At 37.3% G+C, this 15,794-nt stretch overlaps 1 protein-coding gene across 4 annotated transcripts in view; it reads right to left on the reverse strand.

The window, feature by feature from the left end:
• usp24 (ubiquitin specific peptidase 24) overlaps nt 1-15,794 on the reverse strand; it is a 186,236-nt gene that overhangs the window by 107,245 nt on the left and 63,197 nt on the right. For all 4 annotated transcript variants that reach the window (XM_043699013.1, XM_043699012.1, XM_043699014.1 and 1 more), the window contains exons 17-26: nt 12,274-12,423; nt 9,856-9,987; nt 9,427-9,538; nt 8,195-8,271; nt 5,912-6,052; nt 5,172-5,225; nt 4,971-5,086; nt 4,142-4,208; nt 2,742-2,852; nt 739-837 (exon numbers count right to left, since the gene is read on the reverse strand). In XM_043699013.1, the coding sequence (XP_043554948.1) occupies nt 739-837; nt 2,742-2,852; nt 4,142-4,208; nt 4,971-5,086; nt 5,172-5,225; nt 5,912-6,052; nt 8,195-8,271; nt 9,427-9,538; nt 9,856-9,987; nt 12,274-12,423 (1,059 nt within the window). The remainder of the gene's footprint in view (nt 1-738; nt 838-2,741; nt 2,853-4,141; nt 4,209-4,970; nt 5,087-5,171; nt 5,226-5,911; nt 6,053-8,194; nt 8,272-9,426; nt 9,539-9,855; nt 9,988-12,273; nt 12,424-15,794) is intronic.

The following is a 15,794-nucleotide window of genomic DNA, read 5'->3' on the forward strand; positions in this document are numbered from 1 at the left end:
CTGATAAGCAGTCCGACAAATCAGAGACACTGGTCAAGAGAAGTGTTAGCAAAATTGAAGTTGTTGTCATTATTATATATATGGAAACTAATGTTGCATTTATAAATCTCAGGTTACCAAGATCTGCAGAAATTTATTTTATTGTTCTTAAGTGTGATGTCATAGATGAGCAGCACGGACGAGAGAAGTGGAATGGGGAGGGAGCAACGATCAGTCCATGGAGTACTGAGGAAACACTGGTACAGGCACTTAGAACAGAATCCAATGGAGCTATAATTTGATCAGTAAGTACATCTCCACTTGCTGGATGCTGGGGAAGAGGCATTGACGAAGGTGAAGTCAACTGTATCAAAAGGTTGCAGACAGGTTTAGCAAAACTGGATGAGCAGGCATCATTGAATATACTCTCACACAGAAAATTGGTGTCCTTCCTAGAAATGGCCACCCACACATGCAAAATAACTTAAGGGCCTTGAACTCAAATGGGTAGGTACAACAAAGACTGTGATTAAGCGATGTAATAAATGAGGTACTGCCTACATGAGATCAATTATTTTTAGAAAAAGTGGAAGTGAAAATGCACTCTCCCAATGTAGAAGCAATTGAATAAAATTATAGCGTCAACAGATCCAAAACCCATTTCCCATTCCAAACCAAAATAAGAAATACAGATTCTGAGTCAGGTAAATTTTCATCTCCGACTTAATTATTTTCCCCCCTTTCTTTTCCTTTACTTACCAAGCTATCATTAGCAAATATCTGCAAGTTATCCAATGGACAGTTGATATGCGATACTATCTTCCACCTGACACTCCCAATAGTCTCATTGCTGTGAGCCTGTAAAGTGGGCAGATTGTCAGCATTATAGTTAGGCACCAGTTAAGTAAATATTGCAATGTATATTGGTATACTTGACGAGGATAGCTAATGTTCGCTAAACATGACTAAATGTTAGACAGCACTAAGCTTAATCAAGCAAATTTGACAAAGTTTAATTAAAACATTTTCTGAGGAGACTTCCACAAATAGTGCATACGTTAAAAAACTGAAGTCATATTTAAATGACATGGAAAGACAAAGCCAACATTTTAGAAAACATATTTTGACAAACTAGAAAACAATCAAATTTTAAAAATCTAAAACATTTTATATACAGAAAGTTTAACCCCTATTATCCTGCAAATCTGACAAATCATTTGATAGCATGAACTTCTCTAGTTTGTCAACGAATTAGCATTTCAAACTGTAAAACATCCAATGTTACATTCAAAGTATTGAAAGATTGACCTCAGCATTTCCATTCGTACTTAGGCCAAGTTTAAATATCAAAATCACTGATTAGGAGCAGAGCTTGTTCAGGCCAACAATTTACTACTTCATTTGTATGAATTACATTATAGAATATTAAACCGCTAAGACAGCATTTGTGCATCCTTAAGTACAGAGGTGCTCAACTAAATTTAGTTCAGCACAGAAAAAGTGACAATGACAGTTGCAGTATCAAAAATTACTACATTTTTCTATGAATTACTGATGACCCTTTGAATTACTGATACTCACTGTATCTCCGTAGCATGGCATTCCTTATATTAGAGATCAGGAGTGAAACATCAAGCAACAATTTGAAATAAAAATGCACAAGTCAAGATTTTTATTTTTTTCATCATGAACATGTTTATTTTATTTTCCTCCTTACGTTCAATTTTACTTTTCATAGATTACAATTTGCTTTGAATTTAATTGCTTTCACCTTTCCCATCTGCAACAATTTGTGTAATGCAACACACTCAGTTGTGAACATTATTGGTACTTCAGGCAAGTCCATGAGGAGGCTCAATGAAACTTGGTTGAACGTGGGATATTGAGCTGAACAGGGCTTGGAATGCATAGGGAGGTGGTCAAAGGGGTTTGGCTGGCCGAGGGGGCCAGGGGATGCATGGAGGAAGGAATGAGGTTACTGTCTTCAGGTGAATGTCCATGATGAACTAGTATAAAAAGCAAGTGAGCTTTTAACAAGCCCTACTGACTTTTGATCATACAAGGGTGGGCTGCTGATTTTGATGTTTCCTATATTCTGTGGGTGACCTCGGAGAAGTGGTGAGCTTGCCACCGGTATTATATGAATATGTGCCTCCCCTGCACAAAACACACCCACCCTTTTATACGTTCTATTACAAAATCTTTCTGAAAGCTTTGCTTTAAATGGAGAGAAATTAATCTGTAGTATAATAACAAAATACAGGTGTATCAATAGAAATATATTTCATAAAAACAGAATGAACAGTCTTTTTCCAGTCAGCATTTGCCTTCTGAAATTTCTACTCTAGTCTTCACACATTTACTATCCAGTTACTGGGAAAATGGTGAAAAAGTGTTATAAGTTTAAAGGAAAGAAAAACAGAAGCTGAATAAAAATGTTAAGAATCTTTCCTGGTTTTAGAAGAGGAGGGGAAAACAGAATTGACTAAGCAAATGGCTTTCAAGTTTGAAATAATTCTGCTTGGGTTCACAAAATCAGAGGAGAAAGTGAGGTCTGCAGATGCTGGAGATCAGAGCTGAAAATGTGTTGCTGGAAAAGCGCAGGTCAGGCAGCATCCAGGGAACAGGAGAATCGACGTTTCGGGCATAAGGGCTTATGCACGAAACGTCGATTCTCCTGTTCCCTGGATGCTGCCTGACCTGCTGCGCTTTTCCAGCAACACATTTTCAGTTCACAAAATCAGAGGCTGAACAACACTGACCTCTATACTAAATGTTTCTTTTGTGGATTCGCAGATGACTGAGATAGTTACAGGATGTCCAAGGAAAGAGGCGCCATGAGGCAAGATCGTCCGAGGAACAGAATACAGATCCTATAAAAAAGATGGTCACAAATTTAAAAGTGAAAATATCTTAACCTCAAAATAAAAATAGTTCAGTGAGAGAGGACACCGAGGTACCAACATGCACAACCTAAGATCAGAAATCTGATATACTCTGCAATTGTCCAAAAGTGCCAAATGCCAGAGACAATGTGCTTTTGTACTAGAAACAAACAAAATTGCTCAAGTCGATCTCGATAATTTCTTGAAGGGCAACAAATCAAGGTAATGCTGAAAAATATATTAGAAAAGACTTGAAAGTACCAAGTCCGAATTTGTAACATGTTGTCTTTTCTTCAAAAAGTGAAAAATGTAAGCATAGTACAATATCTCAGCGCCATTAGCTTTTCTGAGTTCTAGTGACTTAATGCATTAATTTGTTTTCAATATTAACTTTAAAAAATATTTTAAGGACAGGGAAGGTATGATTGAGGAATTATTTTTTAACCTTCGTAGAGGGTACTTGCTTCCCTACTCTTCCCGACCTATCATAATGATGCAACGGATTCCAACAACGTACTCCTCTTTTGAGCTCCAGCCTCATTCTCATACTGTCTTGTGACTTTTGTTTTAAAGTGAAGGCTTTCAAGTCTGCACAATCCCTGCTCAATCTCTGGTGGCCTAACTTTCTTTAGTTTGCCCCTCATTCTTCCATGCCTATCTTGTCAAAACCATTAGGGATCTCATACACTTCAATCAACTCACCCCTTACTCTTCTAAAATTCCAGTGGAAACAAGTCCTGCATCTAACCTCTCCTCTAAAGACAACCTACTCATTGTGTGCATCAATCTAGCAAATCGGCTCTGAATAGACTCAAACCTTTCTTTAAATAATGAGTTCAAAACTGCACTCACTATTCAAGATATGGCCTCAGCAGTGCCCTTACAACTGCCCTTCCAACTCTTACACTTGGACTCTGACATGCTTTGACCTTTTCCCAGTCTCACCTCTCGCTGTGTTCTACCTTCCCATTTAATCTGCATGGTCTCTAAACCACTTCTATCTGGTCCTTCACCCTTAATTCCACCTTCCCTCTCTAGACTCCACAGCCCCAATGGTTCAATATTATCTTCTTAGTAATTCTATTTGAGTTAAAGATTCAACTTTGTCTTCCATCCTACATACAATAATATGGGAAATCAACTGGTGAATGAACATACTGCACTAATATTCATCATAACATATGTCTAGCTTACAGTATTAAACATGAATAAGTCAATTAGTGATTTGTCAATTTGGCATCACCATTTACTGAAAAAGTAACCATCCATTTGCTCACCTCTATTGTGATCACATATCTTTCTGCAAGCAACAGCAGCCGTTCAATTATGATAAGTTTACTGGACCTACAGTTGTTAAATAAACATTATTGTACAGTTAACAGAATCTTGACACATTTTTACAAAAACAGAGTTATATTGAGCTTCTTTACAAATTTAATTCTGTAACATAATATTGAAAAAGGCATATAACTGATGTCTAAATATACAAGAATAACAGGTAAGAAAAGACCATCTGGTGCACCAAACCTGCTCCTGACAGCTGTGATGCCTAAAGTACCAGTAGATACCCAAAAGCCATGTCATATGAACAAACGAAATAGGGTAGAGAAATAAGCCATTTGGCCTCTTGAGCCTGCTCCCCCATTTAACAAGATCATGGTTGATCTGCTTGTGTTTCAAATTCCACATTTCCATCCATGCTGAACTTTTGATTCTTTTGCCTAACAAGAAACTACTTTCGTCTCAAGAATATTCAACTACCCCACTTCCATCAAAGTTGCATAACCAAACTTTGATTGGTTTGGTTATCTTGGTCTTAAAAGTGCACCCCAAATTTTAAAACAGTGCCCCGGTTGTTCTGGACTCACTCAAGAGGAAACATCTTTTCCATATCTACCTTGTCATGTAACTGGCTTATTAAAGAGCATTATCATGCCTGGAAACATCATAACCCCAAATTTAACCAAATTTACCAATTACCAACAGATTACCACTAGGTGGGAGTGTAAGTACTTACATGTTTCATTTCACCACTAACATTTAAAATCTGCAGAAAATAGGAGCATGTAAAGCACAACGATATCTGTGAATGAATACAGATAATACCTGGATGGAGACTGCACTGATGTAGCTACAGTAGGCATGGCTGTAGCCGTCAGCATTTTAGTTGCTCTTGTAACAGCATGTGTCAAAGTAGGGCCACCTAGTGCCGAACTAGCAACCTGCAAAGATAAGGCATTAGCAAAATACATGAAGCACAATATCACCATAATAATAGAATACCAGATATTTAAGTTCACCACTTACTTCTAAACGTTTGTAGCAATCTGCTATGAATTTCTTATGAAGGGAAACAGAGTCCTGAAAGAGAAGTGAAATGATGATCAGTCTTTGGATTTATTCATCATTCCATGCAAACACATATAACATCTTTCAAATTCGAAATTAATTTCTGCTCCTTTATTAAGAACTTCAGAGAAAACAGTCTCTTCCACAATGGCCCCCTCCAAAGCTCTAAGATTCAGTTTGAAAGCAAATATTATTTTCCCTTATAACATACCCTTTCTAGAACATATTCAGAAGGAATATTAAGTAACAAAAATGATTTGTCCTATATCAAGCATTTTAACATCATATTGACTACATTTTAAAACTTTACCATAGTACTAAGTTATTTAGTTTTGACATTATTTTACTTATGTCCACATGCTAAGTAACAGAACGTCACAATTTGAATCTTTGGGGCAATTTTAGTGTTAGACAATTCCTAGTTCTACTACAAGGTTCTGAGTTTATGCATTTTTTGTAAGAATCAAAATTAGGGATAATAAATTCTTGTGAAGTACATCAAAATTTGAAATCTGCAAGTCAGACAGAAATCTATGAAAGCAGAAGTTAATTTAAACATGAACTTTGTCCACACAAAGTTATAGGCCATAAGCAAATTTAGGCAATTTAACAGCTTGATAATCTTTAAAGTAACATTTATTCTGTTATTATATCCATATTAATGACTCATTTCACATGACTTGATTTTTATAGTGTACCTTTTTTAAACGAGGATTGAGGCTGATGTAGCTGTAGTTAATAATCAGATGAATTGCTTCATGGGCAATTTCTTCATCTGGTGACTCCATGGCAATTCTCCAGATGAAGTCCATTCCTGTTAGTTCCAGTTTTTCAACATGCTAGTCATTGGAAATAAAGAGTGCTCAGCAGTTAATTTTCCCCATCAGAACACTTCTTATTTTTTTAATGTTGTCATGCATTCCTAAAACCATAAGACCATAAGACATAGGAGTGGAAGTAAGGCCATTCGGCCCATCTAGTCCACTCCGCCATTCAATCATGGCTGATGCGCATTTCAGCTCCACTTACCAGCATTCTCCCCGTAGCCCTTAATTCCTCTAGACAACAAGAATCTATCAATCTCGGCCTTGAAGACATTTAGCGTCCCGGCTTCCACTGCACTCCGTGGCAATGAATTCCACAGGCCCACCACTCTCTGGCTGAAGAAATGTCTCCGCATTTCTGTTCTGAAGTGACCCCCTCTAATTCTAAGGCTGTGTCCACGGGTCCTCGTCTCCTTGTCTAACTGAAACAATTTCCTAGCATTCACCTTTTCCAAGCCATGTATTATTTTGTATGTCTCTATTAAGTCTCCCCTTAATCTTCTAAGCTCCAACGAATACAATCCCAGTATCCTCAGCCGTTCCTCATATGTTAGACTTGTCATTCCAGGGATCATCCGTGTGAATCTCCGCTGGACACGTTCCTGTGCCAGTATGTCCTTCCTGAGGTGTGGTGACCAAAACTGGACACAGTACTCCAAATGGGGCCTAACCAGAGTTTTATAAAGTCTTAGTAGTACATCTCTGCTTTTATATTCCAACCCTCTTGAGATAAGAGACAACATTGCATTCGCTTTCTTAATCACGGACTCAACCTGCATGTTTACCTTTAGAGAATCCTCGACTAGCACTCCCAGATCCCTTTGTGCTTTGGCTTTATTAATTTTCTCACCATTTAGAAAGTAGTCTATGCTTTTATTCTTTTTGCCAAAGTGCAAGACCTCGCACTTGCTCACGTTAAATTCCATCAGCCATTTCCTGGACCACTCTCCCAACCTGTCTAGATCCTTCTGTAGCCTCCCCACTTCCTCAGTACTACCTGCCTGTTCACCTAACTTCTTAACTGGAGTTACTAAATGGTTTGGTCTTGCTGTGCAAGAATTGTTCTTGTTCCTATGGCAGACACAAATTTTTCACATGATGATCAATGTTATGATGTGTTGAAGACTGGTAATTTGAAAACCGTGTGCAAGAATTATATATGAGAAGCAGCTGCCAATTTCTTAATGTCAGCTGAGATAGTACCAATGTTCATTTTTGGACAGCTGCAGTTTTGAGGACAGAAGGATTGGGAGACATACTGAAATTGCTTTAATTTCAGAAGTTGCACTGTTAAAGCACTGTCCAGTAAGCTACAGCCAATGAGTTCTGTTTGCTGGTAGCTGCTAGAGTTTGTTCACTTCCACATCATCTTAATATCACCTCTTCCATCATGTTGAAGGTCTATGCCCTAACTTTATCTTTTATCCTTATTGCATAGTAATATTATGCAGCACAAAGCAAACAGCCGTCATCAGGAAACTCTGAGCTGCACCAGGCTTGAGGAACCAAATGGCTTGCTCAATGACTTTAATCAAAGCATGGATCTGGGTAGTGTAGATCAACTAGTGAATGTGCACCTTTGAGAACAGTGAGGATTTTGCAGAGTCCAATCATGACTTCAATCTATGCTACAAAAACTACTACTTATGGCATCAGAAAATCAGGAACATTGCCTCCCAAACGTTTCCAGACTTTTATCTGAGAGCATCTGAGGAGCTCTGTACACCACTTCTCTTGCTTACTTATACAGCCATGATTTGTGAGAAATAAGAACAATTGTTAATAACAACAAAATGCCATCTGGGTTTTAAAAGAATAAAGCCGAGTACTTTAGAATAGTTATATTCATCAGACTGGTTCTGGGTGCCTGAGCAGATGTCATCCAAAAATGATACTGAATGAAATGTTGACATATTCTTTAAAGATCAATGCATTACCGTCCCCAAAAATGTGGTGACAGATAAAAATTGCCACATTGTTTGCAGAGGCTGTAGAGTCTATGGCCTTGGGAAATCAATATACTAAACTACAAGATAAAGCTTCAGACATGTCAATGCACATCACGTTAGCCTATGCTGACCAGTTATAAATCTAGGGTGCAAACTTTAAATATCCGAACATGTACAGCACAATCACTAAAATAGGAAAACATCTTACCAACTGAGCACCTTGCTTCTTCAATCGATGATCAGCAAGGTTTACAATCTCAAAAAACGTTTTGAAGAGATTGAACCCTATTTTAAAAAAAAAGGTGGTTATTGAACCAGATTAAATTAGAGTCCCATAAGAAAGGATTTCTTATAAAATTAAACGCTTTCAGTTTTCTAATTTTCCTTAGTATGAATTACTATGCCAGACTATTAGCTCAAAGGCCTGCATTAGTCACTACAGGCATTCCCACAAGCAAGGAAAAGAACTTTAAGATTCTCATAACCATTAATGGTGTGATACAGGTACACAACAATCAGACCAGCAGCTCATTCATTAGTAAGGGAATATTACACAAGACTAAATAACTTTTAAAATATATTTTCTCAAAAGTGTTAAGTAATTTAAATTAATTGCTTCTCCAAGTCTGGTTCAACACCTTGAAACAGAACAGTTTTCAAGAAATGCGAACAGAATAAAGAGTTCTGAAGACTGGAAGTGAGAACAAAAACTTGAATTTTCAAGAGCTAGGAATTGATGGAAGAGTCTAAGAGATTGAAATGTTCTGGATCTTCAAGCACTTGATTGAACTTACAAAGACAACAGGTTGAATAAAAGTTTTATAAAAATAATATAGTGTGTAAATAATACAGAACCCTTTCAAACTGAAAAGTGGAGACTTTTACAAGGATATCCATGATCATGTACTGCAAATGTATGATACAAGTTTGTCTCAACATTATTTTAGTGTTAAAATGCACCATACAAAATTATTTTGCAAGGAATAATTTCAATCTCAAAGCAAATTGTTTGCTGAAGGCAGCCCAGAATATAAATGAATGTTGCCACTTCACTATATCTCTATGCATCAAAGTTCAAAATGAATTTAGTAAGGCAAAACCTGTCAAAATGGAAATGTAACCATAAATTCCATACTAGAAGAACCTCACTTAAGTTTCACTAGCCCCATTTCACCTATACCTCTAATTTCAAACCAACTGGCATTGGAATTATCAAGAAATCTCTTTGCAAAATGATTATTAACATGAGGTCATTGTTAGTAGACTAGTAGTGATGTCCAAAACTTCAAATTAGTAGTCAATTGCAATGTGTTTATTAACAAAATAACATCACAATACTTCCAAAGTACCGCATTAGCTGTGAAACACATTAAAATTCCCTGAAGTTATTAAAAAAAAGAAGTTAATTCATTCTTCATTTACAAATTGTCAATCACATACCATTCATGGTGATCTCATAAGGTTCCAGTTTGAGGATTTTCTCTTTAAAGAGCTGTTGCTGTATATCACTCTCCAAGTCTCCATGTCCTTTGGTAAACCATTCAAAACACATCTGGAGAAAAGTTGGTCAGAAATTAATTACATTTCAAAATAATTGTCTGGTTTCCTTTGAAAAATTCTGAAATTTACACAAATACTATCGATTGTCTATGGCATACTAATTGACCTTTAAAGAAGGAACCTTGAGACCCTTTTATAGATCATTTATTACAACTACCTGAATCCAGAACAAATCCACTTCTGACAAAGACTAATTATAAAAAGGAATTTGAAAGTTAAATGCCATGTTATAAAGGAAGAACTAGAGGCAATCGAAGTAAAAAGTACATCAATTCATTAAGATTGCTAAATAATAGAAAACCATTGTACCTCTCGATCCAGTTCACAAATGTCTATTCCAGTCACCAGGCACTCCCAAATCTCCTTGGCACGGTTCCAGCCTATGTAAAGGCTGGCTTCTTGAAGAAAAAATGCAAGAAATCTCAAATGTGCTTCGAGGTACTGTGGAATATCAGACAAGACAGCAAAACGCTATTATAAATTCAGCAACAACAGGAAAATAATCACTGTTGATCGTGATGTATAACTTTCTTCAACATGTATTCTTCAATTAGTAACACAAATGCACTATCTTGGCATTATCACATTGCTGACTGTGGGAGTCTACCATGTACAGGTTAGGTGCCCCAATTTCTTAATTATAATGTAACAATACTTTAGAAAAATACTTCACTGGCTATAAGTGCTTTGAGACATCCAGTAATGGTAGCATTGTACAATGTAATTGCCAGTATTTCTTTCTTTTTCATGGCTTTAAGTAATTTCCTGTGCAGTATCTAGTCAAATTTTGGAAACGTGGTAAAATGCAATTATAAAGTGTGGCATTCATATCTCTAGATTAGGAACAAAAAGGAGCAATAAAACCACAAAATAAAAGCAAAACTCTAGATGTTTTTCTGGTAGTCACCTACTTTAGAGACACTGATTTCCTTCCCTAAAAATAAAAATTCGCCGTATTAACCTCTCCAGTGATGCCAGTTCTCAGCAGATATCAAAAAAGTTCCTTTTGTAGGAGTAAAATTACTGCAATCATCTCTCCTTTCAGGGCTTTTGTTCATTGTTAACTTTCTCATCTGTTGGTATAAATGTTCTAATTTCTAACAATGTTTATGGCTTGTGGCGTTTTTCTAAACTTCTGTTCTCTAATTCTCAGCTACCTGTCTAAAATAAATGGTTTATTTCCTACTCATCTATACATTGCATAAAGACCTATATGCTTTTTTCTTTAGTTTAGCAAATACAAATGTTGTCACCCGAGCTTTACTTCACAATGTAGATCCTGAAGGCTGGGAACTAATCTGGCCACTCTTTTGATGAATATTTTCTGAATAATACTATGACAAAAGAATTGCTGGAAATAATACATTTGTTAACTTTTATTTTTCAATCACCATGCTAATTGACTTTTGAGGAAGGATGATATCCATAACATTAACTTGACTTTTCACTTCACAGAACACTAACTGATCTGTGCATTTCCACCATTTTCTGTTTTTGTTTCCAATTAAAACTCAATCAGTTATTGCCAAACGATAACAAAAATGAGGGAACTGCTGAGGTTAAAGCCGTGGGTGGCACGGTGGCACAGTGGTTAGCACAGCTGCCTCACAGCGCCAGAGACCCAGATTCAATTCCCGACTCAGGCGACTGACTGTGTGGAGTTTGCACATTTTCCCCGTGACTGCTTGGGTTTCCTCCGGGTGCTCCGGTTTCCTCCCACAGTCCAAAAATGTGCAGGTCAGGTGAATTGGCCATGCTAAATTGCCCGTAGTGTTAGGTAAAAAGGGTAAATGTAGGGGAATGGGGGGGGGTTGTGCTTCGGCGGGTCGGTGTGGACTTGTTGGGCTGAAGGGCCTGTTTCCATACTGTAAGTAATCTAATCTAATAAAACACAGTCTTCTCATGAATATTAAGCTAATGAGGGAACTATATACTAGCAATTGAAGAATCAAATAACTACTATTTTAATTCAGTTAGCTATTCATTATACATGGTTAAATTGATTTAAGAGAACTAGATTTTCAAGTTCAAACTAGAAATAATAAATCAAAGAATTATTGTTTCAGTCAACAAACTTTCATTTAATGCAAGATTTATATCTTTAATTTTTTACTCAGAGAGCTGTTAGGACTTGGAAAACACTGCCTAGGAGAGTGGTGGAGGCAGACTCCTTAACAGGCTTCTAAAGAGAACTGGATATATATTTAGAAGTGATGAATTTAGAGGGCTACGGAGATAGAGATGAAGAGTGGGAGTAGGTGGAGAGCGGGAGTAGGTGGAGAGCTGGTATGAAACTGATGGGTCAAATGGCCTCTTTCTGTACACTTCTATACATTGATTCACAAAGACTAGAATCTCAGTGTTAACGAAGTGCTTATTTTGCCAGGATCAGAGTATAAATCCAATTTGAAGGAAATTTCAACTTCAGTATTAAAACATTAGTGCCAATAAAAAATTAAACCAAGTGCATACAAAGTTTGGAAAACAGCTATAATAAAGACATAAAATGAAAATGTTTGGACAGGTCAATGGTTACAAATTCAAGAATCCCAAATTCAACATCACTTACTTATAAACCTGTTAATGTTTATAAATTATAGATGACCTGCACAAATTTGTGATTATTCGTTTGGTATGTTAACTACTCAACCCAACATTTAAAAAATAATTCCATGGTAAAATTACAAAAACAATTTACACATTGTTAATTATCCCTAAAACACTTACATCTTGATGTGTATATCTGCCATCAACGACTGTCGACCCTGTTAGCCCTCCTACACCAGCTGCAGAAACAGCCAGTCGATGACAAGCTACAAGGCTACTTGTAACCAGTTTCACTATTTCAAAGTTTTTCTTCAAATCCTGGACAATGCTCTAGAAGGTCAGAAATAAGAGAAAAAGACAATGTCACTCTCCATTTTAACTAATGATTTAAAATAAGCACACAACAATAGAGGATTGGGTAATCCTTCCAACTTGACAAATTGTGATAAAATCCAACTGAACTGATGAAATTAAAGCAACTTCCACTTTTCATAAAAGTTACACATGGCCTCGGTGAAATTAGTATAGCCAAAAAGAATTTGATGACAGAGTACATACAATACCGACAGAAAAAGTAACTCAGGGAATTAATAATGACACTGGGAAAGAGAAATAACCATGAAATTAAAATTTGAAGGAATTAGATTGAAATATCAAGATTATAACAAATGAACACGATGGAAAATAAGAATAAATTATTTGAAAGAATTCATAACCCCTATTCCAAACCCTTGGCAAAAATCTGCTAAGTCGGTCCAAAAAGCTTTTTCATTGATTTCATGATAAATAAAGCTGCAGTATTTATCAAAGGGATCAGTACAAGACGTAATTGTTCAAATATAGTTGATACTCCTAAATATAATGGCTCCAGTCCCACTGGATCTATGACTGCATCTCACTGTCAGCACAGTCACCAGGCCAAGTATTTTGAATTACCATGCCCAACTAGTATCCAAATATTTTAACATTTTTGTTTTAATGTGTCACAGAATAAAATTCATAATTCTTAATCTTGAGATAATGTAGGTGAAAATAATGTGTTACTGGCTAAGTAATCTGGCACTCTGTAGATTTAGAAATCCAGGAGCTGCTAAACATTTATGGCTTTAAAAATCTAGATATCGAATGAAATTGCAGATGTGATCTGCAAAAAAACAAATGCACAGTCCGATGTGAGATACACCCAAGTTTGTTCCCAGGGATCAGGGATTCGACTCCTGCAGAAAGTCATGACCAAAACAAGTTAAGAACGCAAGCAAGTATAGTTTTTGTTTTGATACCAAACTGGAAGGGAAATGGAATGAAATGAGGCAAGCACTCAAAGTCTACATAATTCAAGAGTGGACCAACAAGTTAGAATCAAATTCATACAGCACGGAAGCAGACTCTTCGGTCCAACTCATCCACACTGACCAGACATTCCAATCTGACCTACTCTCATTTGCCAGCATTTGGCCCATATTTATCGAAACCCTTCTTATGCATATACCCAAACAGATGCCTTTTAAATGTTGTAATTGTACCTGCCTCTACCACTTCCTCTGACAACTTGTTTCATACAGGCACCAACTCTGCGTGATAAAGTTGCCACTTAGGTCTCTTAAATTTCCCCCACACTCAATTTAAATCTATGCTGTCTAGTTTTAGACTACCTACCTTGGTGAAAAGACATTGACTATTTACCCTGTCAATACCCCTCATGATTTCATAAACCTCTGTAAGGTCACCCCTCAGTCTCCAAAGCTCTATGGAAAATAGCCCCAGCCTATTCAGCCTCTCCCTACAGCTCAAACCATTCCACCCCAGCAACATCCTTATAATTTTTTTCTGCATCCTCTCAAGTTTCCCTGGAGTGTACCATTGCAACACTTGAAAGGCATCTGGATAGGTACATGAAAAGGAAGGGTTTAAAGGAATGTGGGACAAATGCTGTCAGATTGGGATCTCTGGTTGGACCAAAGGGTCTGTTTCCATGCTGTATGACTCTGACTCTATAACATCCTTCCGACAGAAGGGCGACCAGAATTGTGCACAGTAGTCCAAAAGTGTCCTCAGCAATGTCCTGTACGACCGCAACATGACACCCCAACTCCTCTACTCAATGCATTGACCAATGAAATCAAGCATGCCAAACGCTTTCTTCACCACCCTGTTTACGTGACTCCACTTTCAAGAAATTATGCACCTGCAACCCCAGATCGCTTTGCTCAGCAACCTTCCCAGGACCTTACCATTAAGCGTTTAAGTCCTGCCCCGATTTGCCTTACCAAAATGGAGTACCTCACATTTATTTGAATTAAACTCCACCTGATACTCTTTACCTAACTGATCATCTGATCGAGGTCCCATTGTACTTTGAGATAATCTATCCCCCCACTAGGGAGACAGTGGGGGGATAGATGGGTAGGGAAGAGAGGAGATAGCCTACAGCTATTATCACTGGACTGTTAATCCAGAGACCCAGATGATATTCTGGGCACTTAGGTTCAAATCCCATCATGGCAGATGGTGGAATATGAATTCAATTTTAAAAATCTGGAATCAAGGGTCTAGTGATGACCATGAATCCATTGTCAATTGTCAGAAAAATCCATCTGGTTCAGTAATGCGTTTTAGAGAAGAAAACTGCCAGCCGTAAGTGGCCTGGTCTACATGTGACTCTAGGTTCAGAGTAATGTGGTTAACTCTTAACTACCCTCTGGGTAATTTTGGGTGGGCATTAAATGCTGGCTTAGCCAGCAACTCCCTCACTCCATGAATGAATAAAAACATCACCTATTTGGTGTGATCTGCAAACTTACAAACCATAACTCCGATATTCCCTTCCTTAATGTAGATAAATGTAAAATACTGCATGTAGGAAGAAATAAACCTGATACTCATACTCAATGAATGCGCTGAACTGGCTAAGTTTGAAGCTGAAAGTGCTTTGGATTCATAACGGACTGCATGATTCATAGATATATAAACAGCTGTAATAAACAAAGCTAATTGGATGTTGAATTATCCAATTAGATTAGTAGAATCCATCAAATTCTTTAACAAATCCTTCTTTAACCAGATGATTAATACTTTGAAAGGACCAGTAAGCTGCATAAAGATGAGGGTGTTAATCTATGGAACTATCTGGCACAGAAGGCTGTGGACACCAAGTATATTGAAGACAGAGTTAGAGAATTCTCTCATCTGCTATCCCAATCTTGTAGTTAATGAATGAGACTCAGTAACCCACTGAGATAGTAAATTTCAAAGTCTTGCAACCCTTTGAGTGAGAAATATCTCATCTTAGTCCTAAATGATTGGCTCCTTATCCTGAGTGCCTCCATGTTTGAGATTACTTGATGTGAAAACAATTTCAGTATTTATCTTACCAACCCCCCTCAGTATCCTGTACATATTAATGAGATTGCTTCTCATTATTCTAAACTCATGAGAATTAAGACTTAATTTGCTCAGTCTCTAAAGCAATGTCTTCCACATCCAAGGAACTAATTTAGTAAACTTTTGCTATATGGTCTGCAACATGTGAATTAGGAAAACCAGCAGCAGCAGGTTATTCATAGAACATAGAAGAAGAATACAGCGCAGTACAGGCCCTTCGGCCCTCGATGTTGCGCCGATCCAAGCCCACCTAACCTACACTAGCCCACTATCCTCCATATGCCTATCCAATGCCCGCATAAATGCCCATAATGAGGGAG

Source organism: Chiloscyllium plagiosum, chromosome 11, assembly GCF_004010195.1.
Source record: "Chiloscyllium plagiosum isolate BGI_BamShark_2017 chromosome 11, ASM401019v2, whole genome shotgun sequence".
NCBI classification, from domain to species: domain Eukaryota; kingdom Metazoa; phylum Chordata; class Chondrichthyes; order Orectolobiformes; family Hemiscylliidae; genus Chiloscyllium; species Chiloscyllium plagiosum.